At 43.1% G+C, this 27,482-nt stretch overlaps 1 protein-coding gene across 5 annotated transcripts in view; it reads right to left on the reverse strand.

Moving 5' to 3' along the window:
• Nucleotides 1-27,482, reverse strand: part of ANKS1A (ankyrin repeat and sterile alpha motif domain containing 1A) — a 175,226-nt gene that overhangs the window by 119,339 nt on the left and 28,405 nt on the right. For 3 of the 5 annotated variants that reach the window (XM_073616016.1, XM_073616015.1, XM_073616018.1), the window contains exons 4-5: nucleotides 8,930-8,983; nucleotides 2,820-3,116 (exon numbers count right to left, since the gene is read on the reverse strand). In XM_073616016.1, the coding sequence (XP_073472117.1) occupies nucleotides 2,820-3,116; nucleotides 8,930-8,983 (351 nt within the window). The remainder of the gene's footprint in view (nucleotides 1-2,819; nucleotides 3,117-8,929; nucleotides 8,984-27,482) is intronic. The other 2 variants (XM_073616019.1, XM_073616020.1) reach the window with 1 other exon arrangement.

Raw genomic sequence — 27,482 nt, forward strand, 5'->3', positions numbered from 1 at the left:
GTGGAAGCCCAAGCATTTTTTTTGCAAACTAACATTGGTCCAGCTTGGCTCAAGGTAAGTTATCCTATCTGATGTCAAGAGGACCTCTGGGGATGCAGAATATCGCTGTAGCAGTCCATGTTACATACAGTGAGAAGGATGATCTCTGGGGTGCGGCTACCAGTGGCTTTCCCTGCTGCACACTGAACACATTCCTTGGCCGAAATGCCATTGCCATTCAAAGAACACCATGTATTTATTTTTTTTTTTTTTAATGAATGCAAAGCGATGATGTCATGATCTCCACCTCATCTAGTCGGATAATGCCCTGTATTCATTGAAAAGAGACAAGTGGATGTCTCTTAATCTGGGTTTTTGGAAAACTGAATAAAACTGGCGATTTAAGTCATGTCATACTGTATGCAATGTATAAGTGTTGTTAGGTCTTCTTTATCAATAAAGAAAAAGTGGAAGAAAAGAGACAAAGTGCTCTCTGAAAGGCCATGCATGTTCAGTGTGCAGAGTGGAACTTTGATGGCCATGATCCCTCCAGCAATGTATGTAGTACGAACTACTACTGTAAATTCTCAGCTTCCCCAGCAGCACTCCGGATAAAATGAGCCAAGCTGGACAAATGTAAGTTTGCAAAAAAGATCTTTCCTGGAGTTGTGCTTTAATACATGGACATTTACATAATTTGCATATTCATTAACAGTAATTTTTTTTTTTTTTTAAACAAGCTTTTATTAACATTTGTAGGGCTCTATAAAACAATTAATCTGCAAAGTTAACAGCAGTATTACTGTAGTCATTCTAGCTGGCTCTCTTAGCAGCTTAGCTCACTCTCCTTCCCCCTCCCAGCACTGACTCTGAGTTTACATCTGTGGAAAAACAGGATGAGCTGGCTTAGGCTAGGTCCACATGGGCAATTTTACAGTGTTACACAACCCAGGACTGTGCATTCACTTTATCTGGTCTCCCACAGTACACAGAACATGGAAATACAATTATTTTAGTAAATATAAACTACTAAATACCTTATCTCATCAGCAGTATAAGCTGCAGGTGAGGTGGCACTAATATGCAGCACTAAATGAGCACTGATAGGCAGTACTTACAGGCACGGATAGGCATCATTGGTGAGCACTGATTGGCATCACTGCTGGGCACAGTTGGGGCTGCACTGATAATCAGTGCCCTGATTATCTGTGCAGATCTCCCCTGTGAGGAAATGCCGCTGATCAGCTCTCCTCACGCGCTGGCACCGGCATTTCCTTGTTTACATGTGATCAGCTGTGATTGGACACAGTCCTCGTCATCGGCTCTTTACCCAAAATGGTGATGCGCCGTGTCCCAGGGACACAGCGCACCGATGATCAGCACAGGCGCGCAAGCATGGTGATAGGTTCTGGGACAACGTCATATAATGCCGCCCCAGAACGAGAGCACCACCCTGCCGCCATCATTTGTCTATATGGCGGGTGGAAAGTGGTTAAAGTAAATGACTAATCCCTTGTAATTTTTTCTGCTATTGGCAGCAGCTCTTCAACCGAAATTACTTAACCCTTTTCTGCTCCATCCTGGGTACTGAACGGGTAAGTTCACCTTTACAGAAAAATCTGTAGGGTGAACTTACACAGGACGCCCTCTTCACACAACCCCCCCCACTGACCTGGAGCACAGCGATCACCAGCACCGACACATCGGGTCGCCACCTCACTGTCCGGGGCTTAGAAATCCCTGCAGCTTAATCTCAAAAACCTACCTCGTCAGGAGGTACATTTAGGAGCATTCTAATTGGGCAGCGCCGACCAATCAGAACCGACGTAGCCCACCCTGTCACCACGGGCGAAGAGGAGAGTAAACTGCTGTGATTTCTAATCCCTGGACCGGTACAGGGGCGATACGAGCTGTTAGTGCGGGGATTGTCGGGACTCAAGGTTGGCAGGACTGGGTGGGGGATGGGGAGGGGGTCCATTGTAAGTTGACCTTACAGATTTTCTGTAAAGGTGAACTTAAACTTTAAGTGTGCATCTGTTTTTGTGCCAGAACTCTTACAATTCTTTAATGGGAATAGCTACGAAAGGTCAATTTGGGTTTTTTTTGTTTTGTTTTTTTTTTTGCAGGCTAGCTGGGAAGTGTGCTGGGAATTTTTTGTCTGTAAAAGTAAATCTTCTACTATAAGCTGGCTTGTATACACAAGTTCAAAATTAAACACTTATCTCATGACAGCATTTTGTGTTTATTCATATGGAAGATTAAAAAAAGAAAAGCTCATGGAATTGTTCTACATGCTCATTTATCTGGAAGGACTCCGAAACCCATCCCCCTACATTATGGAGAGAAGGAGAGATTCTGTAGTTCACCCAGGAAGTGTATTACTGATAGGATCACCAGGTAAACATGAAGGGAAAGGCAAAAAGAAAGAACTAGACTGCACAAGGTTCTGATGTTTTACAATAACTCTACATAAACCTTATCTACTTGATAACCAATTGTTAGTCATTAACTGGAATTAGGAGCCTGTGTATTTTTTTTTTTTAACTGCAGTTGTGTTATATATATATATAAAAATAAATGATCAGCTAGAGTTCCTGTAACAGTAGTGATTCACATTAAAAATACATTTTCATAGTAGATTTCACTTTATATATAATTTTTTTTTTTTTTTTGCAAATTCAATAATACATAATTTATGTATTATTGAGTTGTATACATAAATTATATTATATAATAATATATTAATATAATATATATATATATATATATATATATATATATATATATATATATATATATATATATATATAATGTATGTATGTATGTATCTCAGTCAATACCTGGTAATTGATATCCATAGCAGCATCCAGCAAAACACGGACAACTGCTCGATGCCCATTGCGAGCAGCCAGATGGAGAGGTGTGTGCTTGCGTGTGTGGCAGCTCAACAAATTAGGATGTGCATTGAGAAGAAGTTTCACTACTTCTAAGCGTCCATACAGAGCTGCTAAATCAAGTGGCGTTTCCATCTTGTTGTTGCGCATTGTAGGGTCTGTCAGCTCTTCTAACAATACACGAACCACTTCAGTGTGCCCATACTGGGCTGCACAGTGTAGAGCTGTCTCATTATCATTGTTCTGTGGAATAGAAAAGGTAGTATACCTTCTTAAAGTACAGTCAAATTGTACAAAACAAAACATACAAAGTTGTTTAGTATACCACCACCTGGTTACCATATAAATGCACCACTTTCACCCAGTATACAAGAACACCAGGATTATGATAGAACACAGAAAATCTTTAAGGGAGTTACTTTAGATCATGCAAGGCAATAATGAGACAAGGATATCAGCGTTTTAACTGTCTGCAGTCATACCATAGTTCGCTATACTGTCCACCCTCACTGAAAGAGGATTTCAACTAAATGAGTGCATACAGATTACATTTGCACGAGATATTGTTTCTTTTATGAATATAGATGTTTTGAGTCTTAAACAAAAAAAAAATTTAAAAAATTAAAAAACACTAAAAAACAAAAAAAAACACCAGTAGGTCCAATTAAATGCAAAAGATAATATGCCATGTACATATATCACAATTTCTTATTTTTAGAGGTCTCACTGTGAAATTAGTGTGACTGTACGCTTGCATAATTATAATGCTATTTGGAAGAAAGAAAGAAAGAAAGAAAGAAAGAAAGAAAGAAAGAAAGAAAGAAAGAAAGAAAGAAAGAAAGAAAGAAAGAAAGAAAGAAAGAAAGAAAGAAAGAAAGAAAGAAAGAAAGAAAGAAAGAAAGAAAGAAAGAAAGAAAGAAAGAAAGAAAGAAAGAAAGAAAGAAAGAAAAGAAAGAAAAGAAAAGAAAAGAAAAGAAAAGAAAAGAAAAGAAAAGAAAAGAAATCAAATCGCAAAATCACTGAGGTTCACACACAGGGCTACACTTTCCTACAAAAATTGTATAATATGTGTATGAAACACAAAGCCAAACAACAAATCTGGCCCACCAGGCTACTTCAAGAGGCCCTTGCACCCAGAGCTTTTCTTCAGCCAGAACAAAGTTTTCATACGTCCAACTTGCGCCCTCCGCTCCCCACTGACACTTGTAAACACAAAAGCCTTCTGTGTTTACAAGGACAACTTACTAGAGCCGGGCCAGGTAGTGGAGATGCAAGCTTTTGGCGGGGGGGGGGTATATGAGGGCTGTGGAGGGAGATGGGGGAGAGTGGTGCAGAGGTCAAAGCCAAGGAGGGCTGAACATGAGATGTGGACAGCCTGTGAAAGAGAGCTGAACCCTGTACATAGCACACCCCTAAACCCTACACTCTGTATGTAGCACACTCTCCAACTCTGTACCCTGTACACAGCGCATCCCTCAACTCTGCACCCTGTTACATAGCACATCCCTGAACTCCACACATAACGCACTTCTTGCCACCCACCTCCCTAGTGCAATCCGGCCACACCTACTGTTTGATGCAGTTCAGCAGGAAGGGGGGGGGGGGGGATTGGGGGGTGTGGTTGAGTTCCTGCACCTATACTCAGAGAAAAAAAAGCCCTAGATAAATGTATATAGTCTTACATATACAACCGCCTCTTCAAGGGCAACCATAATGCTGATGCAGCCTGCAATGAAATGAAGTCTGACACCCCTGTTTTAGGTGGTCAGCTCTTTCATGTATTTTCCAATTAGTCTTGCAGATTTCATAATAAAAAAGGGAAGCCTTGCCGTACACTACTATGCCAGACAGTAATCATGACAAAAACTGGCATATAGACTTTGCTTCTAGAGTTCTTTGGCTGTCGTAAAAGTCCTTTATAACCAGTCTAATGTAAACTGATGCTTTGAAGGCCTGCCTTCAGGAGGACCATAAATGAATCCAGGCAATGATGTTAATTATTATTATTGCTGTAATCTTTTAATTGCTTCAACAGCTTTTCTGAATGAGGTATACCTCTATGAATTTTACTGAGAAAAAAGTCCCCTACATTCCAGGTCAGCTATATAATGTGCCCTTTCTCTTAAATGTGCTTGCTGAAAAGTTTCAGAAAATTCTATAGTGTAATCACATGGATCAGGCACATTGCTGCAATTAAAAACACTGCACCACCAGGCAGACCTGTAAGGCCTCATGCACACCGGCATACAAAAATGCAGTTTATACAGGCTTTTGGCAGTTTTTTCTTCAGCCTGTATAAGCAACTCTAGGTTAGCGCATTTGAGCATTTACAGACAGACATATTCGCAGTGTTTACAGGCTGGGAAAAAAAAAAAATAATTTTAAAAACCCATCACAAATGACAAGCTTTTGGGCAGAAAAAAACACTTTACGCAACAAAAACATGTTTAGAAGCGTTTGGCGTTTACAGATGTACATTGATTATAGTGAAAAATGAGCAGAGGGGAATGTTTTGGCAAAAATGTTTAAAAAGCAAAATGCCCATAAATGTGAATAAACTCTTGTGCAATACAAGCCAGTATGAGCTTTTTCTGCCAGAGGTTCTGGCATTTTTTCAGCTGCCTAGTGGGCATGGACCCCAACCCTCTGCAAGTAACACAACGTAGGTGAAACTTCCAGAGCAGTAAACCTAGGGACAAGGCTATCCAGGGCCGGGACAAGGGGCAGGCAGGAGGGACGGCTGCCCTTGGGCACTGCGGTATCATGTGAGGTGGGGGGATTTGTGCTGGAAGATGTAATTTGGGGTGGCAGGGGGTCAGTGTTGTTCTCGGAGGGGCGCCAAAAGTGGTAATTTGTGCTAGGAGGGGGGATTTAAAGTGGGGGATAGAAGAGGTGTACTGGGGGGCATGTGAAAATCAAATCAGTAATCATGCAGATTAGTGCTCAGTGTTTTTATGGGGGGGGGGGGTTGTGCTGACATATGATGCTCATACATCTTGGGGGGGGGGCGTCACTGGGCTCTAGATGACCTTGTCTAGGCACTGATGCCATCAATAACTTGACCTCAAGTTTTATGCAGTTGGGATTTGGAAGGGGAGGGGGTAATGTTAAGTGATTGTGTCTACAAACTGAACATTACTTTGCTGTATGGAAGAGAAATATTTCATATTTCCAGGGGGTTAACAATGAAAAGCGTCAAATTGAAATCGGAAAAGTATTTTAATATTAAAACCTAACTACAGCTTTACTATCCCTTTAATAGCTCATTTGGGCCAAGCTGCATACAGTATACAGCGTTCTGTTGCGGCAAGTCCATCTGCACTGCAACATGCGCGACAGGAAGCCAGGGAAAACTAAGAGTTGTGTCCAGGATGGGCGGCATATTTGTCCCAGATTCAAGTAATATACAGATTCTTTTTCTTTTTGTGTCGTGTACTGAGCTTGCTGGGCTCCATGAGGGGTTAACAAGCTCAGCTGAAGAAGGTCTAGTACTCTGTGCTTTATAAAATTCCCAGGCTGCTTAGGGAGCATGCTCCATCCTGGAACCAGATCTTTGTGCAGGACAGACTGGGGAGCAACCAATTGCTTGCATGTGCGACTATGGACTCTGATTTATGTGTGACAGCCAGGTGCCTGGATAGTAGTGGGTAGCTCCAGGACAGGTAATTAGATTCCAGTTTTTGTAGTTAGCTGACCAACGTGGCAAGGGTTTGTTCGCCATAATCCCCTAAATACAGGTGAAACGTAACATGTTACTAAAGGTGAACATAGCCTATATATACTCATATCCAGAGTAAGAACCCTACAATGAACTTGTGAAAATCAAGCTCAGCTTGCAGATACGGAGAGCACATAAGATTCGGCTGTGTGGTAGAAAAGGTCATTTCCAGTTTGTATTAGTCTGTGGCTGTTGTGTTTTCTCAGTAGGGATGGGCTCATGCAATGTCAGGCTGCCCCCCCCAAAAAAGTACACCAATAACAAATATATTTATCTCTGAACCATAATAGATTGCGTTGAAGACTTGGTATGCGATATAACGTCTTGTTAGCTTAAAGCGGTAGTAAACTCCTGGTATATAAAAAAAAAAATAATAATAATAATAAATGGGCCCCCAGGCAGTTTAAGACATAATCTGCTAGTATGCAAGTATACCTAAAAGGCAAAAAACTTTTTTTTTTAGTTTTGGATAGAATGCATTGATTACAATGCTTGTCAGTTTTTTAATGACATCTGTGCCCCTGTTAAAGCGGAGTTTAGCCTAAATTATTAAATGGTTGCAATTATAGGATGACCGCACCCGTATTCTTTTTCAGATTTTTTTTTTGTCGTCATTTTTTACCTTTTCTGTAGTCTGAAGCCTGCACTTCCGTCCAACCTCGCTGCAGCGAGGTACGTCATATCCGCTTTTCCACTGGCTCCCAGGATAGCGGTGTCATCAATCCCAAGAGACCCTGGGCATCGCATTATTTCCCAACCAGAAATGACTTGACGCAAGGCGGTAGCTATGGAAATCTCCTAGACACACAGTGGGCCACAATTCGTTCCCACTGTGCATGCGTGAGATCGGGAGGTGCATGCTGGGTAGCCAGCTGTACCCTAATCCCAGAAGAGACTCCCAGCGAGCTTCAGATGCCCACATTTAAGATGGCTGCATGCTGAATCTGGAGTTTCTAGTAAGTAATGAAAGGGGAACTAAGACCAGAAGCAGTACAATAGACAGCATATGCCGAGGTATAATCTACGAACGGTGACTGTCATGGGGGATATATTAAAAAAAAAAAAAAAAACACAGCTTAAAAGGAAATTCATCCTCTCTAATTGTCCTGGTTATCAATACCATTGAAAGTTAAATTAAGGCTGCTTTCACACTAGGGCGGCGGGTCCGTTAGAGGTAAAGTGCCGCTACTTGTAGCACTTTTAATCCCAGCTAGCGGCCAAAGAAAGGGTTAAAACCGCCCATGTTGCAGCGCTTCCGAATCACTTTACTCTTCGGAAGCGCTGCCCATTCATTACAATGGGCAGGGGCAGTGTAGGAGCTCTGAATATAGTGCTCCTACACCGCCCCAAAGATGCTGCTTGGAGGACTTTTTTTTCCCGTCCCGCAAGCGCACCACCCGTGTGAAAGCACTTGGGCTTTCACACTGGGGAGGCACGAGAGGCAGTTTTCAGGTGCTATTTTTAGCACTAAAACACCTGAAAACTGCCTCAGTGTGAAAGGTGTCTAAAAGAAAATCCCAAAATTTGGGTTATCCTCAGAAAAGTAATAGAGGGGAAATCTTCCAATGGGGACACTAGTTCTGGTGACTTGGGGGGTCCATAAGGAATACCCTTAATTTGCAGGGATTTCCTCTCACTTCCTGTTTGGCTATGGGACAGGAAATCTCTGCAATGGGGCACAAACAGAGAAACAAAATCTGACAGGTGTTATAACCCTCTCTTGCACTAAAAAAAAAAAAAAAAAAGTTTTCCCTATAGTTCTACTTTAAAAAGCAGAGTTTACTACCACTTTAAGAGGGCACTAAACACAACCAAACTAAACATGTAATCATATTTTAGGAATTAAACCAAAACTGAGATTACTGATAATGTACTAAACTAGCGTGTTCTTCTTCTAGGACTTCGGACAGTTGCTGACTAAATACAAACTTGTTAGCAGCATGCAAAGTAGGAACTACTGCACAGCTAGAAAACAGAATTAGTACAATGTGTGTATATTATATATATATATATATATATATATATATATATATATATATATATATATATATACACACACACACACACAAACACACAATATATAAATATAATATATACACACACACACAAAAGCAAAAAATAAACACAACACTAAAAAGAACAGTAAACATCTGATTTTATAGAGACTGGAAAGAAAAACAACTGGCCACTTAAAGCACACTGGACACAGTGGGTCAATAGCAAGAAAACTACTGCCTGTGAGAGATAGCAGGTTCTTATCAAGCACCTATGCCACAAACACATGACATGAGCAGAACAGGGAAATTAATGCAGCTTGGCAGAAAAGGGGTTTACACACCTTGGCATTCACATAAGGATGGAAAGGGCCATACTTTTTCACTTCTGGGACATTCTAAAAAAATAAATAAAATAAAAAACCACAGGGAAAAAGGCAAAACAAGGACAGAATGAAATAAACCAATTAAAGATAGGTGAGCTGAAACAGTTTCGGAAATGAAATAAAAAGCAAACAAAACCTAACTTGAATTAAAAAAAAAAACACAACACAGCACAGCACAAATATGGATATTTACTGGATAAAAACAAAAATGGTGATTTTAACCAAATGTTACATTTTCATTATGGTAGGTTTTAGCACCCATTTTTTTCTCCGGCCCAAGCCTCACATTGGAATCATTCTGCTCCTACTGCACCTAGAAAGGTCTCATAATAATGGAAACAGGTGAGGAGGCCTAGGAACTCCCAGTCCTCAAAAGAAACCGAATTAGTTGTACCAGCTGTGGGCACATGTCACTTTTCTAAAATAAGGATCCATATTCTGGTGTGCTGCCTTTGTGAAATGAGCCTATATCTTACATTGAGCTTAAAGCGCATCTAGGCTTACATAAACAAAACAATAACACTAATATTGTAAGCGTACATGTAGGTTATCAAAAGCAGTACTTTCTGCCACATAATTAAAGGCAGTTAGTTTGCTACTGCTTGTTATATACCTCTTTCATTCCCAGCCAAATGTCGGTCAGACTATTCAGTCCACAAGCCATAAAGGAAGGAAAAAGGTCACAACAATAAACAAGCAGGGGTCACATACCATCATATAATATAGTAATATTAGATAGATAGGAGATATCTCTATCTACACACACACACACACACACACACTACAGTATATGTTCATTAAGTCCACCTACTACATATTTTATAGCTAGGTTTAAACAGAGGCAGAATTTGAATGTATACTGGATCTTCATTGGGGTCACTTTTAAAAGGAAGTTCTCCCCACCAGCCAAGCCACACACGGTTCTGCAATGAGCCACATTTCCTCGTCCCTCTCTTCGGGGGGGGTTTGCTTATGTGCAGCAACCCCCAGTAAATTTTTTATAGGACTATTATCCTTATTGAACGAGTTTTACTTCCTAAAAATGCAACCTCACCCAATACATAAAATGACTGCCAAAGCCACAGAACTTCTCCAGAAATTACCATCTCTTGATTGATTCACTGCCATTTCCAATATTTTTTTTTCTTAATATTAAAACTGAGGACTACCCAATTACAGCAGAAAGGCCATTCCACTCATTAATTATGAAGCATCACTGTGTGTGTTCCTGTTGGAGAAGCTTTCCTTCACCTGCTGTTGTACCACTGGGACATGAAGTGAGGAGAAGCTCTCCATAATACAGACACAGAAAGCAATAACAGGACTGAGTGGAGTAGAACCTCTGCCAGATATTTTTTACTGTCAGTGTCTCTGTTAAAGAGACCCTGTGGCCAACTTATGAAAACTGCAGGTAAAAGCAAAGAAAAATCAAGTATTCACTGTACAGCTTTCCTGAAATGCTGAACTTTTTGCAAAATTGTTGCTTGAAAGATCCCCATTCTACAGGCCTGGTTTCACGTCTACAGTATTCACCACCCTTACAGACTATGGGCTCATTGAAGCTCCTATACGTGGAGAAACAGGAGAGGGATCTGGCAGAATTCCTAGAAATAGCCGACTGGAACAAAATCTTTGTTGCTATAGCAAAATACTCATTCAACATACTAGCTCAAAAAACCCTTACAAAGCATTTTTCATGACCCCTGACTAAATTTGTCTCTTTGACTTACTTTCAAGGTTTTGAGGAGCATGGTACTTTAATACACATATGATGGCAATGCCTTAAATTGATGTAAACCCGATTCATTAAATTTGACCTAGGCACATCTATCTGTAGTGTTTACTTAACTCTCTCCAAAGCACTAAGTCCCATGTCTGTCTGCAGTTTTGTGCCTCTGTTATCAGCATAACAACTTCTGACAAGTTCCCTGAGACAGGAGATATAAGCAGCCTGATATGTGTCAGGGGTGGATGCTATAAATAGATTAGAAGAGAGCTTGTCTTGTCACAGCACAGCTCTGAAAGTATCTTTGTTCGTCTGCCTACGTGGAGGGGGGGGGGATGCCTATCCTCCAATCAGCTGCCACACAGTGTAAGCCAAGACTACACTCCTACTGCTGAATGAGGAAGTAAAAATTCTAACATGATGTAAGAATTCTAAAAGAATATAGCAAGCAGATATTGCCGTTTTTCAGCCGGCAACTCCCTACACCATAAGAACTATCATAACGGCAGGTCAGCCGCTTGATCGTTCTTACGGGTGGAGGGAAGGGACATGTGTGTGTCCCCCCCCCCCCCCCCCCCCGGTGCTTCTACCGACTCACCGATGCGATCGGTGAGTCGGATAACGGATCCACCGACCCTCTGGATCTCCACCATAGAGATTTCCAGCGGACCAGATGGTCACCGGAGTCTCTATGATCGTTGGAGGCCGGGAGCGATGTTATCATGTCACGCCCAGCCTCTGCATTAAAAAAAATTGCGCCGCATCAGCTGGGAAGCCATGATAGTTTTTTTTTTTTATTTTAGGCTTCCAAGCCTAGAGGTGTGATATGGGGTCTTATTGACCCCATATCTCACTGTAAAGAGGTCCTGTCATGCCATATTCCTATTACAAGGGATGTTTACATTCCTTGTAATAGGAATAAAAGTGATCAAAAATTGTATTTATTTTTTTTTAAAAGTGTCAAATTAAAATTTAAGTAAAATTAACAATAAAAAAAAAAAAAATAAAAAATGTAAAATAAAAAATTTAAAGTGCCCCTGTCCCCGTGTGCTCGCACGCAGAAGCGAACGCATACGTACGTCCCGACCCTATATATGAAAACGGTGTTGAAACCACACATGTGAGGTGTTGCCGCAAACATTAGAGCGAGAGCAATAATTCTAGCCCTAGACCTCCTCTAACTCAAAACATGTAACCAGTAAAAAATGTTAAAGCATCGTCTATGGGGATTTTTAAGTACTGAAGTTTTGCGCCATTCCACGAGCGTGTGCAATTCTAAAGCGTGACATGTTAGGTATCTATTTACTTGGCGCAACTTCATCTTTCACATTATGCAAAAAAATTGGGCTAACTTTACTGTTTGTTTTTTTTTTTAAGCATGAAAATGTTTTTGTTCCAAAAAAAAACACGTTTGAAAAATTGCTGCGCAAATACCATGCGAGATAAAAAGTTGCAATGGCCGCCATTGTATTCTCTAGGGTCTCTGCTAAAAAAAAAAAAAAAAAAAAAAAGGATTTTTTTAAAAAAGCTTACCTGTAAAATCCTTTTCTTGGGATTACATCACGGGACACAGAGCTCTATTTATTACATCATGGGTTAGATAGCCACCTTCAGGTGTTGGACACTGGCAACCCTAATTGTAAGGAGAGTTCATCCGCTATATAACCCCTCCCATATGGAGAGTACCTCAGTTTTGTAGCAAAGCAATAAGTATCCCGATGCATATATATTCATAATTCCGAAAGAGGGGCGGGGAGCTCTGTGTCCCATGATGTAATCCCAAGAAAAGGATTTTACAAGTAAGCTGTTTTTAAAAATCCTATTTTCTTGTTCATACATCACGGGACACAGAGCTCTAGTCATTAAATCATGGGATGTCCCAGAGCAATGCCCAAATTGAGGGGAGGGAGAGACAGATCAGAAAAAAAATAGCCATTGGACGTGAGGACCTACACTGCTGCCTGCAGTACAATGCGCCCGAAAGCAGTATCCTCATGTCCTCTTACATCCACCTGATAAAATCTAGTGAATGTATGGACCGAAGACCAAGTTGCAGCCTTGCAGATCTGAGCCATGGAGGCCTGGTGATGTACTGCCCATGAAGCACTTACTGCTCTAGTCAAGTGTGCCTTAACATGAAAAGGAGGAATCTTCTTTTCCAAACCATAGGCCTGAACAATAACTTGTCGAATCCACTTGGCTATAGTGGACTTCAACGCTGCCTGGCCTTTTCTGGGACTGCCTGGCAGGACAAACAGAAAGTCAGTCTTCCGCATCTGAGCGGTCGCATCAAGATACATTTTAACTGCTCTAACAACATCTAGAGAGTGTAACAACATTTCTTCCGCAGACTGCAGATTTGGAAAAAAGCATGGTAGGACCACATCTTGGTTTAAGTGGAACCCTGATACCACCTTAGGTAAGAAAGCTGGGTGAAGACGCAACACCACCCTATCTTTGTGAATAATTAAGTATGGCTCTTTACATAAAAAAAGCCGCTAATTCCGATACCCTCCTAGCAGAGGATATGGCAACAAGAAAAACCAAGTTCTTGGTCAAAAGACACAAAGAAGCATGACATAATGGTTCAAAAGGCTGACAAAACAGACAGAACCAAATTCAAATCCTATGGGCACACGGGCGGCCTGACTGGTGGACTTAAACGCAGTGCCCCCTGAATAAAGGCCCAGACTATGGAATGAGAGGCAAGCGGTTTCTGAAAAAATACCGACAAGGCTGAGATCTGACCCTTGATAGTGCTCAAAGCTAGCTTCATCTCTACTCCTAATTGAAGAAAAGCAAGAATTCTACCAATAGCATACCTTCTTGAATGCTATCCTTTGGACTCACACCAGGAGACATATGCCTTCCAGATTCTATAATAGATGAGCTTGGAGGCCGGCTTCCTGGCATTAACCAGAGTGGTTAGGACTGGACCCGAGAGCCCACGCTTTTTTAGGACGCGAGTCTCAACAGCAAATTCATCAAATTCAGACTTTGTAAGGATGGATGGATGGAATATTGGCCCTTGCGAGAGTAGGTCTGGTCGCAGTGGGAGCACCCACGGCCTTCTGACTGCCATCCTCACGATCTCTGCATACCAGGACCTCCTGGGCCAGGCCGGGGCTACTAGGATTACTGGCTTCCCTTCTGACTTGACCCTGCAAAGTAACCGAGCAAGAAGCGGAACTGGAGGGAACGCATAGATCAGAGAAAATTGACCCCACGGAACTATCAAGGCATCCGAACCTTGTGTTAGCTTGTGTTAGCGGGTCCCTTGTTCTTGATACAAAGACGTCCAGTTTGTTGTTGAACCTGGAGGCTAGTAGGTCTACATCCGGGGTACCCCATCTCTGACATATTGCCCGACATATGGCGGGGTGTAAAGACCATTCTCCCGGGTCCAGTTGCTGGTGGCTTAAAAATTCCGCTTTCCAATTTTCCACCCCCTGGAATAAAGACTGCCGACAGACAAGGAACATGTTTCTCTGCCCAAGTGAGAACGTGATTCACCTCCCTCTGGGCACTCAGACTCCTGGTGCCCCCTTGGCGATTGATATAGACCACTGCTGTGGCATTGTTGGACTGAACTCGGACAGGACAGCCTTGTAGCCTGTCTGTCCAGGTCTTCAGGGCCAGATGGATGCCTGAAGTTCCAGAATGTTGATGGGTAGAGACCCTTCGGTTATGGACCATTTGCCTTGGATCGAAGCTTCTTCCAGAACTGCTCCCCAGCCTGAAAGAGGCTGGCATCTGTAGTTATGACTTTCCAAAAAATTGGAACAAAGGACTTTCCCTTCTGTAGATTCTTGTCTAGTAACCACCAATTGAGGCTCTGGCGCACTGATGGTAACAGGTGCATTGGAAGATCCAAGGCTTGAACTGTCAGACAGACAGAATGATGTTCTGCAAAGGCCTCAAGTGGAACTGGGCGTAAAGAAAAGCCTCGAATGAGGCTACCATCTTCCCCAATAATCTCATACAGAGACAAATGGAAGGATTTTTCCTGGCCACGATTAGTCGGACCAAATCCTTTACGGCTTTGGCTTTTGCCTTGGGCAAGAATACCCTGCTTTGGACTGTGTCTATGACCATGCCCAAATATTCTAGCCTTCTTAAGGGCTGTAATAGTGATTTTTCCAGGTTGAGGACCCAGCCTAGATACTCCAAGTACTTACTGTGCTGAGCACATTGTGCTTCAAGCGTGCCATGGACTGATCTACCAGTAGTAGATGGTCTAGATAAGCTGTTACTGCTATGCCCCGATCCCTTAGTTTTGCCAGGAGCGGAGCTAGAACCTTTGTAAATACTCGAGGCACCGTAGCTAGACCAAAAGGGAGGGCCACAAATTGGAAGTGGTGCTGCTCTACCGCAAACCTTAAGAACTTATGGTGAGCGGGAAAAATTGGCACATGTAGATATGCATCTTTGATGTCTATTGATGCCAGGAATTCTCCCCCCTGAAGGGTGGAGACCACTGAGCGGATAGACTCCATGCGGAACGAGCGAATGTTTAAGAACTGATTTAAGTCCTTTAGATCCATAATGGGCCTGACATCTCAGTTTGGCTTCAGGACTGTAAAGAGGTTTGAATAAAACCCCGAGCCTTGTTCCTCTGGAGCCACCTCTATGATCACCCCTTGAGACAACAGGCGATCCAAAGCTAGAAACAAGGGTCTCCTTTTTTCTGGGTGCTTGGGAACACCTCACCAAAGAAGACGGGATGGTGGAAACTCCCGAAATTCTAGCTTTTAATCCGAGAGATACCATGGAGGACACCCATTTGTCTTTAATCTCTTTCTGCCAAACACCTGCAAAACACCGAAGCCTTCCCCCCACTCGGCCGAGTGGGGGCGCCCCTTCACAAGGAGGCTTTGGGATTCTGCTTAGCAGATCTTTGACTCCAAGGCTTCTTTTGCTCATGGGCTTGGCCCTTAACTCTTGTAATGGACTGGGAAGGCAATCGCCAGTGCCTAGAGGCCAAGGTACTCGGGGCTGGGGAAAGAGAACATTTAAAAGAAGGATGTTTATCTTTCTTTTTAACCGGCAATAAGGTGGTCTTGCCACCGGAAATCTTCTGGATATATTTATCCAGAACATCCCCAAACAAGCGTTCCCCATGAAATGGGAACCCAGCTAAATATTTTTTGCATGAGGCTTCAGCTGCCCAATGTTTAAGCCAAAGGGACCTTATGCATGTGTACCAACAGGATTATAAGGTGGGATGCTTGTTGGACAGAATCCATAAATCGCATCTATTGCAAAACATAAGGCCCTCGGAAGAGCTGCATAGTCTTGAACTTGCTAAACAGGAACAACAATAACTACCTGCCTGACCTGCTCCTTCAAATATTGGCACATACCAACTGCTGCAACCGCAGGTTGGACCACAGCGCCAGCCACAGCAAAAGAGGCTTTAAGTAATGATTCCAGATTTTTGTCAGTTGGATCTTTAAACACCTGCACATTGTCCACAGGACAAGTTAGGCCTTTATTCATACAAGAAATAGCCGCATCTATTGCTGGCACACTCCATCTTGGTGAATTTTTCCTCCATAGGGTAGAGCAGGGAGAATTTCCTAAGAGGAGAAAATGATTTATCCGGGTGAGCCCAAGCATCATACAATAGTTTTTCCATTAATGGATGGATGGGAAAGGAAAAAGCAGCCTGTGGAGACTTCGAGATCCCAAGGGCAAAACAGGGGACATAAATGGTTCAGTACAGGGCAAATTGTATGTGGTACGCACCACCTCTGTATAATATTGTATCTGTAACCTGAGAGCCTGTGAGGTAGAAGAGAGCTTCTCCTCATCCCCCGATTCGTCCGACTGCTCGTGATCCTTGTCTCCCGACAGTGTTGTATCATCATCAGACTGCTGATCGTCTGATAGGGAAGCCAGAGTAGAGGAAGGAGACCTACCCCGTTTTCTACCATCTGCCAAGGATGCTGTGATAAAGGCAGTAATCCTTTGTTCTAAACCACCCAATGCTGCCTCCATAGCATCTTCAGTAACATATGCAGGGGCTGCAATATTGGGAAGGGCAGCAATGCCTGACAGCGGCGATGGCTCACCCTGCGTGGCTGCCTCCAGTCTCTAAGGGGGGGGGGGGGTGTTAACCTGCAGGCACGTCTAGAGTCCCCCGGTGATTTCTTGGTGCTCTTTTTACCTGCCCCTGAAACCCTGGGGAGACAGTCCTAAGCTAACAAAGCAGAGGTACTAAAAACAATTGCATACACTGTTGTGCCTAGCTTACAATAGTAATGTTTGCTTAGACTTGCACAACCTGATGCTGAGTAGGTGTCTAGGTGTGCCTGTATCCGATCCATATGATATGCTTACGTGCTCCAGCTCTGTGTCCTGCGGCATACAGACCCCTGGTGACCTGGGCTCTTTAAAACAAGCGCCTTGCACCTGCGCAGTGAATCGCGCGCGCACATACACAGCGCTCGCAACCACACCCCCCTCCTTCCCCGCCGTTTTCGCCATAAAAACGCGCCCCCCTGCGCGCGTGCATAGGACCAATATGGCGTCGCTTTTCTGGCCAGGGGCGAAAAAGAGAAGACCGGGAAGCTACTCGGGGACCCCATGACTGCGTAGGATCCCCTTTATCATTTAAGTGGCAGAGCCTGCAGCGAAGGAGGTGAGCGACAGAGTGGCTTCACTGAGCTGTATTTCCTGGAAGCATGTAAGTAACACCGGGTAGGCCTCTTACTCCCTCTAGTGGCGGAAAACAGGTAAGACATGCAACAACTCAAAGAAGCTAATCCTTAAGGTGTTTACCTAGGATTGCTTCACTTACCTTATCCCCGCCGCAGGATACTGCTGAGAACAGCCAGACCCAACATTCACCCATCATGGCGGGTAGTGTTGTGCCAACCTTCAGGGTTTTGGGTTCCTACTTACAGGAGCCTCTTACCTGGACCTGTAGAAGACTCTGCCAGAAAAACTTTGCGCATCCTTAATATGTGTGCTCAAAAGTACTGGATCCCAGAGCCCAGTCCTCAGAGAGAGACATTACAGGCAAAACCTCGTTTCTTCCTCCATGAGGCCCAGGTAACATTCATATAAATTGGCCCGAGGTATGGATCCGGTTGTGTAGCTCCTAGAACCCTGCAGGGGCCATCAAACAGAGCTTTCTTCTAAGCACATCTTGCATCGTGACCAAACACCTTAGACACTGGAAAAAAAAAAACTGAGGTACTCTCCATATGGGAGGGGTTATATAGGGGAGGATGTCTCTTTACAATTAGGGTTGCCAGTGTTCAACACCTGAAGGTGGCTATCTAACCCATGATGTAATGAATAGAGCTCTGTGTCCTGTGATGTATTAACAAGAAATATATATATAATGTTTGGGGGTTCTGTGTAATTTTCTAGCAAAAAAATGATATTTACATGTAGAAGAGAAATGTCAGAATTGGCCTGGTGGGCAAGTGGTTAAGGACTGTCGATTCTGGATTCGCATATACAATATGATCATGTCAGTTCCGAATCCCAATTTAAAGTGGAGTTCCACCCAAAAATGGAACTTCCACTTTTTGGAATCCTCCCCCCTCCGTTGTCACATTTGGCACCTTTCAGGGGGGAGGAGGGAGCAGATACCTGTTTAATACAGGTATTTGCTCCCACTTCCTGGCATAGATCACCACGGAGCTTGCGGTGACCTACGCCACTTCCAGCGCCTACGCTCTTCTCCACCACTGTGTTCTGTGAGACACAGAACACAGCAGGGACCCGAGAGGGGACCCAGCGCGACTCGCGCATGCGCAGTAGGGAACCAGGAAGTGAAGCCGCACGGCTTCACTTCCTTATTCCCTTACCGAGAATGGCGGCGGCAGCAGCCGAGAGCCGAAGGACGGATAGGCTTCGGCTGCCGACACCGGGGGCTCCCTGGACAGGTAAGTGTCCATATATTAAAAGTCAGCAGCTGCAGTATTTGTAGCTGCTGGCTTTTAATATTTTTTTTTCAGCAAACCTCCGCTTTAATTCTGAACCCCTGGGAAGAATTGCTACACAGGCCTGTCTCTGACCTTCCTAGGTGTTAAAGGAAACTAACGAAACTATATTTTTTATTAACTTGCATGGGTCTGTTAGCACTCGCTAACACATTTGGCAACTTCCAGAAGAGTCAATTCCCTAGCATAGGCCCATGCCTCCTTGCAAGTCATTACCCTTTGCTCTTGCAGGAAAGTCTAATTATGTTCTTTGCAGGCCAAACTCCTCCTTCCCTCACCTCCCTCCATAACCATTTGTGCAGCAGCCAAAGCAGGAGCGAAGGGGAATACTTTAGAGCCTTGGCTCCCAACCTGTGGCCAGCAGCAAACAATGAGAGCATTGTTTTGTAAAGGTGCTGTGGTCTCCTGCAGTCTCTTCTAACATGTCTCCAGTCTGTAGAGGTTTCCTGAAGCATATGTCCAACCTTCATCCACACCTAAAGCATGTCTCTGACAATCTTCTGTAACACTACATATAAGGAATATTATGTGTGGCTGCAGTTGTGGTACCTCATATTTAGTAAGTTAACTATTGTAATAGTGTTACTTGAGTGACAGCTCTTAGACTGCTTGGGTAACCAACATCTCATCCAAGATGGCGGCAACCAGCAGCAGCCTGTTTTTTTAGACATCTACACAAGGGAGGCTTTTACAGGTAAATGCCATACCTAAAACACATTAAATACACATAAAATCTTATGAGAAGATGTGTAACTACTTATGGACCGCCTCATAGCAGATTTACTGCTACAGGGCGGCCCCCCTGTGATTCTGCACTTCTGCCAAAGGAGCGTGCGTGTGTCGCTTCTGCTGTGATTATTCACAGCAGCAGCCGATCTGCAGGTGCTGGGCACTGGATGTCTGCCGGCACCCACCGATCGTCAGGCAGAGACTCAGAAAGGAAATCTGCCTATGTAAACAGGGCAGATCTCCATTCTGACGGGGGGGGGGGGGGGGGGGTCGGGGGGTGATGGTATCAATCACTTCCCTGAGTAAAAACAGTACACAGTTTACACAAAAACACTGGTTGGGCACACAGTTAACCCTTTGATTGCCCTAGATGTTTAACCTCTTCCCAGCCACTGTAATTAGTACAGCGAGTGTATAACACTGGTTCCCACAAAGTGTCAGATAATGTTGCCAATCAGCAGCTTGTGGCAGACACACAATATATATATTTTATTATTTTTTACTTTCTGCTATAAAAGATGATCGTTTTCACAAGTTATAGCATCTACAAACTGGGGGGGGGGGGGGTGTATTTAAAAAAAAAAAAAAAAAAAGGATTTATTATACACACCCCATAGTGTGTAGATGCTATAACTTTTGTGCAAACCAATTAATATACACTTATTGTGATCTTTTTTATTACCAAAAATATGTAGCGGAATACATATTGGCCTAAATTTATGTTATATTATACTTTTTTTTTTTTTTTGTCTGTCTGTTTTTGTTTATAGCGCTAAAATATAATAAATGCAGTGGTGATCAAATACCAACAAAATAAAAAGCTCTTTGTGGGGAAAAAAAAAACAAACATAAATTAAAGTTTACAGTATCTCACAAAAGTGAGTACACCCCTCACATTTTTTGTAAATTTTATTTTTATTTATTTCAGGTACGTATATATAGCGCCATCAATTTACGCAGCGCTTTACATATATATTATACATTCACATCAGTCCCTATACCCTCACGGAGCTTACAATCTAAGGTCCCTAACTCACATTCATACCTATACTAGGGCCAATTTAGACAGGATCCAATTAACCTACCAGCATATCTTTGGAGTAAATATTTTATTATATCTTTTCAAGGGACAACCCTGAAGAAATGACACTTTACAATGTCAATTTGCTGTCCCCTCAAAATAACTCAACACAGCGATTAATGTCTAAATTGCTGGCAACAAAAGAGAGTACACCCCTAAGTGAAAATGTCCAAATTGGGCCCAAAGTGTCAATGTTTTGTGTGGCCACCATTATTTCCCAGCACTGCCTTAACCCTCTTGGGCATGGAGCCAGAGCTTCACAGGTTGCCACTGGATTCCTCTTCGACTCCTCCATGACGACATCACGGACCGGGTGGACGTTAGAGACCTTGCGATCCTCCACCTTCCATTTGAGGATGCCCCACAGATGCTCAATAGGGTTTAGGTCTGGAGACATGCTTGGCCAGTCCATCACCTTTACCCTCAGCTTCTTTAGCAAGGCAGTGGTCATCTTGGAGGCGTGTTTGGGGTCGGTATGTTGGAATACTGCACTGTGGCCCAGTCTCTGAAGGGAGGGGATCATGCTCTGCTTCAGCACATCACAGAACATGTTGGCATTCATGGTTCCCTCAATGAGCTGTAGCTCCCCAGTTCCGGCAGCACTCATACAGCCCCAAACCATGATACTCCCACCACCATGCTTGACTGTAGGCAAGACACACTCGCCTTTGTACTCCTCACCGGGTTGCCGCCACACACGCTTGACACCATCTGAACCAAATAAGTTTATCTTGGTCTCAGACCACAGGATATGGTTCCAGTAATCCATGTCCTTAGTCTGCTTGTCTTCAGCAAACTGCAGGCTTTCTTGTGCATTATCTTTAGAAGAGGCTTCCTTCTGGGACAACAGCCATGCAGACCAGTTTGATGCAGTGTGCGGCGTATGGTCTGAACACGGACAGGCTGACTTCCCACCCCTTTAACCTCTGCAGCAATGCTAGCAGCACTCTCATGTCTATTTCCCAAAGACTTCTTTAGTCTTTAGTCGACTATGGCGAGGCCTGTTCTGAGTGGAACCTGTCTTGTTAAACCGCTGCATGGTCTTGGCCACCGTGCTGCAGCTGTTTCAGGGTTTTGGCAACCTTCTTATAGACTAGGCCATCTTTATGTAGAGCCACAATTCTTTCTTTTCAGATCCTTAGCGAGTTCTATGCCATGAGGTCCCATTTTGAACTTCCAGTGACCAGTATGAGAGCGAGAGAGAGCGCTAACACCAAATTTAATTCCTCCCCATTCACACCTGAGACCTTGTAACACTAATGGGTCACATGACGCCGGGGAGGGAAAATGTCTAATTGGGCCCAATTTGGACGATGTTCACTTAGGGGTGTACTCACTTTTGTTGCCAGCGGTTTAGACATTTATGGCTGTGTAGAGTTATTTTGAGGGGACAGCAAATTTACACTGTTATACAAGCTGTATACTCACTACTTTACATTGTAGCAAAGTGTAATTTCTTCAGTGTTGTCACATGAAAAGATATAATAAAATATTTACAAAAATGTAAGGGTGGCCTGGTCATGGGGGGTAAATCTTCCGGAGGTCAAGTGGTTACATAAATGGTCTAGCCCGAATGAGAACAAAAATAGTAATAAAACAGGAACATTTATTTTTTTTTCCTATTCTTTTTAAAGAAAAAAAAAGAATTGTATCTGGATTCTACTCTACTAAAAATGTATGTAGTATTACAGAGGGATTAATAAGGTTCCGATTCCAGCAGAGCCCTTACCTAGTGAGTAGGCAAGAAAGGAGGGGCTAAAAACAAAAATCCAGGCGCACAGTCCAGAGGCCAAGTGAAAAGTCAAAAAGAAAAATTAAATGTAGCTGTGGCCGCTATTGTCCAAAACTCACAGACAAATGAGGACAGAAGATATTATCATAGTGTGTGGGTGAACAGCGCTGGTCAGCAGACATAAATAGGACCCTCAGAGGCAAAGTAAAAACTTTTTATTATTGTTAAAAAAAATAATAAAAATGTTCACCAAGGCATACAGCAGTCAATTGATGGTCATGCAGAGACTTGGATTAAAAAACTGACAGTGGAAGCTGGAGCCGCATGGATGACACAGGGGCTTAGGGAAACCCAGCACAAAGCCGTTGGACAAAGAACACATGAGCACCGCTGGTGGGGAGCCCGTCCAGGACCGTAAGGCCAGGGGCCCGGCACAGGAACTGTTGGGGCCAGTATACAGAGGGCGCTCGCACTGTGTACAAAGCACGGATGTGATGTCACAGCCTGGCGGAAGCCAGCCAAGGGAATCCAAAGAGTATGGGCAAACCCTGCTGCTGGGCCAATTAAGAACTGCCCATACCAAGGGAGAAGAGAGTCACACATCGTCAAGTGGAGACAATACATGTTTCGGAGACATGCCCCTTCTTCAGGTTACCATCACTTCCGGGCTTCGCACACAGTGCGAGCGGCCACTGTATACTGGCCCCAACAGTTACTGTGCCTGCAGTTTGGTTCCCCCTTCAAAGGACCCCTGGCCTTACGGTCCTGGATGGGCCCCCCACCAGCCGTGCTCATGTGTTCTTTGTCCAACGGCTTTGTGCTGGGTTTCCCCAAGCCCCAGTGTCATCCATGCGGCTCCAGCCTCCAGGTACTGTCAGTTTTTTAATCCAAGTCTCTGCATGACCGTCAATTGACTGCTGTATGCCTTGGTGAATATTTTATTATTTTTTTAACAATAATAAAAAAAAGTTTTTACTTTGCCTCTGAGGGTCCTATTTATGTCTGCAGATCAGCTCTGTTCACCCCTTGGATTATATACACAAGAAAGGAAGGGACATATCTTTGTCAGCAAAATAGACTGTAGTAAAGCGCCTGTGGAAACCAAATCCTCATTTAGTTCCTGAAATGAATAGAAAGGCAAAAAAAAACAGCATAAATACACTATTTTCTTGTATGGCCTTTTCTATATTATACGGAGAATTGGCAACCCCAGTAACAGTGTACCAGGTTTACAGGGTGGCCAGTTTCAGCTGCGTCTTACATTGCTATGTAGACAACAGCACTGTACTGTTGTCTAAACCTTGATAACTTGCATGCTGTTAGGAAATCAAGTCACGTCAAAACTTGTTATATCATGATTTCTCCTCTACTCAGTCTGCACAGTATCTGGATGAGGTCAGTCTGACAAGCACCCAAGTCAATGAAAGGAAACAAAAATACAAAAGAATGTCAGTTACATCTCTTGAAAGAATTTACAGAAAATACCTCTGGTAATTCCAGTATTTACAATACTGAAGCTAGAAAGGCAACCTTCGAGCCTAGTTTATAGAAAATCTTGGGAATTCATAAAGAAGGTCTAGGACACATTTTAGAACTGTGTTGTGCCTCCGTACGACAAATGTCACTGCCTGCCCCAAATCAATGTACCTGTTGGAAACACATGCGATTTGGGGGAAGCAACAACATTTGTTGTGCTGATACCAGAGAATGCACGCACACTTCATCTTCTGTGAAGCTGAACTCCCTCCTTGCCACTATAGCTACCAGACGGCACAGTGACTGAAGCATTTTGTAGTTGTGTGGATGGCGCCCGATGAGGATTTCTGGCGCCTGGGGAAACTAATTCCTCATCAGCTCTGCTCCCCTTGTGACTGGCAGCAGGCAGATTCCATAGCCAATAGACAGCCTTTACACATTGTAGCAGATAGAGATTGGCTTAATAGAAAAACAGTCCAGCAAGGATAAGACACATCCCTCTCTCGTCAGCTCCCTAGCTGCTGCCGATCCTCCCGAGAGTCCCGCCTGCTCTTTGAGAAAGTCCTATTCATTGCAACACGTCAGTAGGCAGGGCTGTGACGTCACCATGCAGGCAGGACTCTTGGGGAGGAACGGCAGCAACCTGAGAGCTCACAGAAGAGTTAGAGGTCTTATCCTGGCTGGACTGTTTTTATATGAAGACAAAGCTCATCTGTTATGGGGCCGTTATGTTGTTCAAATCATTTTACTATCAATATATTTGAAAAAACATTGCATTTTTTTTACTTGCAGCAGCAATGTGTTTCCCGTATTCTTTTTCAGCCATCCTCATTGCTCCCTTGCATTCCTTCTAAATCTGTAATGCTGAGGGTGTGCCTTCTACTTTGTATTTTTTATAAGCCTGTTTTTATTCATTCATTTATTTTAACACTAGAATTTAGCTAAGTTTTAATTTGGTTCCTTTATGCCCATTACCCAGTTTAATACAATGACTAATGAACTTGTTTAATTCATCTTTAAAAACACTCTGACTTGCCTTGTGTGCTCTTTGTTGCAAATATATGGTACCATTGAGTGTCAGGCATTAAGGTCCTCAGCTTATTGAAGTTAACTTTTTTTTTTTTTTCATTTAGAGTTCTTGTCATACCAACATGCTTCTCTTTCCTGTAACTTATGGGAAATGTGATTACACCATGATCACTACTACCAAAGTTGTGTCTAACCCACACATCTGTAATAAGCTCCATATTGTTTGAAATGAATAGATCCAACAGAGCATTTTTCCTTGTTGGGGTTTCCATCATCTGTTACAGGAAATTGTTCTGCATTAAGTTTAAAGCCCAAGTTCACCTTCTGAACATGTTACACCAGTGTTTAGGGTTTATCCTTCTTGTGAAAGCGAGCGGGGGTTCCTCTCCCCCGCAGTCTTAGCTACATTTTAAAAACAGCCCAGCTGTGCGGGCAGAGAGCTGTGAATAAATGACAAGTCCCGTCTGCCACTGTGGCAGATGCCTTGTAGTTCTCAATTATCTATGAGCGTGCTGGTCAGCGCCCTCGTAGTTCACCGACACTTCCTGCGGATGTACAGGCAGAGAGCTGTCAGCAATGTCTTCAAGAGCCCGACACTGCACCCGCGATCCGCTGATCGAGGGTGCAATGCTTTGCAGGCTCCAGTCTAAAAAAAAAAATAAATAAATAAATGCACGTTGTTCACTAAAGTCTGAGCACTCCTGGCCATATTACTACTTTCCACTTACAAAATGTACTAACATGTAAAAAAAAAAAAAAAAAAAAAAAAAAAACAACATATTTGCAAATATTACTTTACGGTTACATTTATTTTCATCAACATTAAAACAAAAAAAGGAACAAACAAATTTTTCTACCATGTGCAAAAGTGTAGACGCCCTTTCACAAGTAATAAACACTGTTTTTACAAGGTCCCATTAGTTAGTAGTTGTCACCTGTCAACAATCACAGAACCTAATAAAATCTTTGACATTCCAAACTTTCAGCTGTTACTCAACAACCATGGGCCAAACTAAGCAGCTGAGAGGAAATCTGAAAATAAAGCCAAACGTTAGCCATAAAAAGATTGCAAAATGCTTCCAGCTTACAATTTTCACTGTCCATAATGGCTTCACAAAATGGCAGTTAGGGGGAACGGTGGAATTCAAGGCAAACATTTCACAAAAGGAGTGCTTGTATGCCGTGCAGAAAGGCAAATGCAGACTCTCATTTGACATCAAAGGACATGTAGGAAGGACTGACATAGGAGATTGTTGCACATGTTGTACCCTTCTATGGTGTAGCGTTGTACAAATAAGATCCACATTATAAAGTCATCAGGAGGAAGCCTTTCCTGCAACCTTATCACACGTCAACATCCGAGGAATGCAAAACAGAATCTACACAAACAAGTTTTCAAAATTTTCTGAAAAAGTCCCTAATGTTCACTTTTGGAATATGTTACATGTACCACCATATTACAGCTCCAGTCCTCCTTCCCCCTATACCCCCCTCCCTGTGACAGCACACAGGGATTCTCTACCCGCACCCACTGTCACTTTTTAAAAAACGCACGGCTTTGTGGGACTCCACCCACACAGCTGTGTCTTTCATTCACAGATCCCTGGCAGAAGGACTTGTAGTTTCAATGAGCGCTCTTGTAGTTCATTCACAAGTCCTCCGGCTTTCAAACTAAAACCCGTACAGAGGTACGGACTGAAAGCCAAAAGAACATCATGTCTGCAGGAGCCCACATTGTACTCATGATCTACTGATCGCGGGTCCAATGCTTTTCAGGCTCCTCCAGGAAAAAAATGAATGTATATTTTTTTTCCTGCAAAAATATGTGCATTTCTTACTTTCTCTATAAAGGTGAACTTAGCCTTTAAAAACACAAAAGGTATCTAAGTGAAGATGGTATGCAAGGTGCAGAATTTAATCTACAACAAAGCATTTAGAACTCACATTTAGTCAGCTTATATTGTTCTTTTCTTAGTCTCCCTCATTAACATGCTAATGAAACTTTTAAATAAAACTTGCTTTTACTACATAACTGGTAATGTGATCATTGGTTTTCTGTGCTTCTCTATGCATTACAGGCAAATCATGGCACTGGTAGAAGGCACTGGCAGGGGTCTGCACATAGCTTTCTGTAAAACATCAAAGAACCCAGCCTCTGTACACTGTTCAAGAGCCCTTAACCCAGATGCAAGCAGTGGGGTGGTTCCTGGTAGGAGTTATGAAGGGAGGATGTCAGTCTGGAGTTTGCATTCTTAGGCAAGCTGCATTTACAGCAGAGACTAGCTCTATCCGGCTTGTTTCAGCTTGTAATGCACACAATGAAATGCTCACAGTGTGCAGTGGAATCAGAGTAAGCAATTTCAGTATAGTAGAGCATGTAAAATAGTGCAAGACTGAAAGTATGGCTGTAGTTCAGTTTTAAAATGGTTGCAAACCCTCTCCTATACCCAATGAAGTGAATAGCCTCAGATGATACATAGAAATAAAACAAATCTCCCTACATACGTTTTACTGGTATATCTGCTGTCTTTCCCCTTCTGCACTGAAAAGTGCAGATTGTGTTAGAAATCTTTCTCTCTCAGCAGTGGGTGAGGAGTCTGGGCTTACACTGTGAGAGAGCCGATTGGATAAAAGGTACACATACCCCTCCACACAGGCAGAGGAAGAAAGGAACATGCAGAGGTGTAGTCTGAGTAGACAAGCTCTCTGCTTATCTACCGCTAGGCTCCCTCTCCAACTCAAATTTTCAGCTGCTGTTATCTAGTGTGTCAGAGAATTTG

The sequence above is a fragment of the Aquarana catesbeiana genome, linkage group LG02 (assembly GCF_042186555.1).
Source record: "Aquarana catesbeiana isolate 2022-GZ linkage group LG02, ASM4218655v1, whole genome shotgun sequence".
In the NCBI taxonomy this organism is placed as follows: Eukaryota; Metazoa; Chordata; class Amphibia; order Anura; family Ranidae; genus Aquarana; species Aquarana catesbeiana.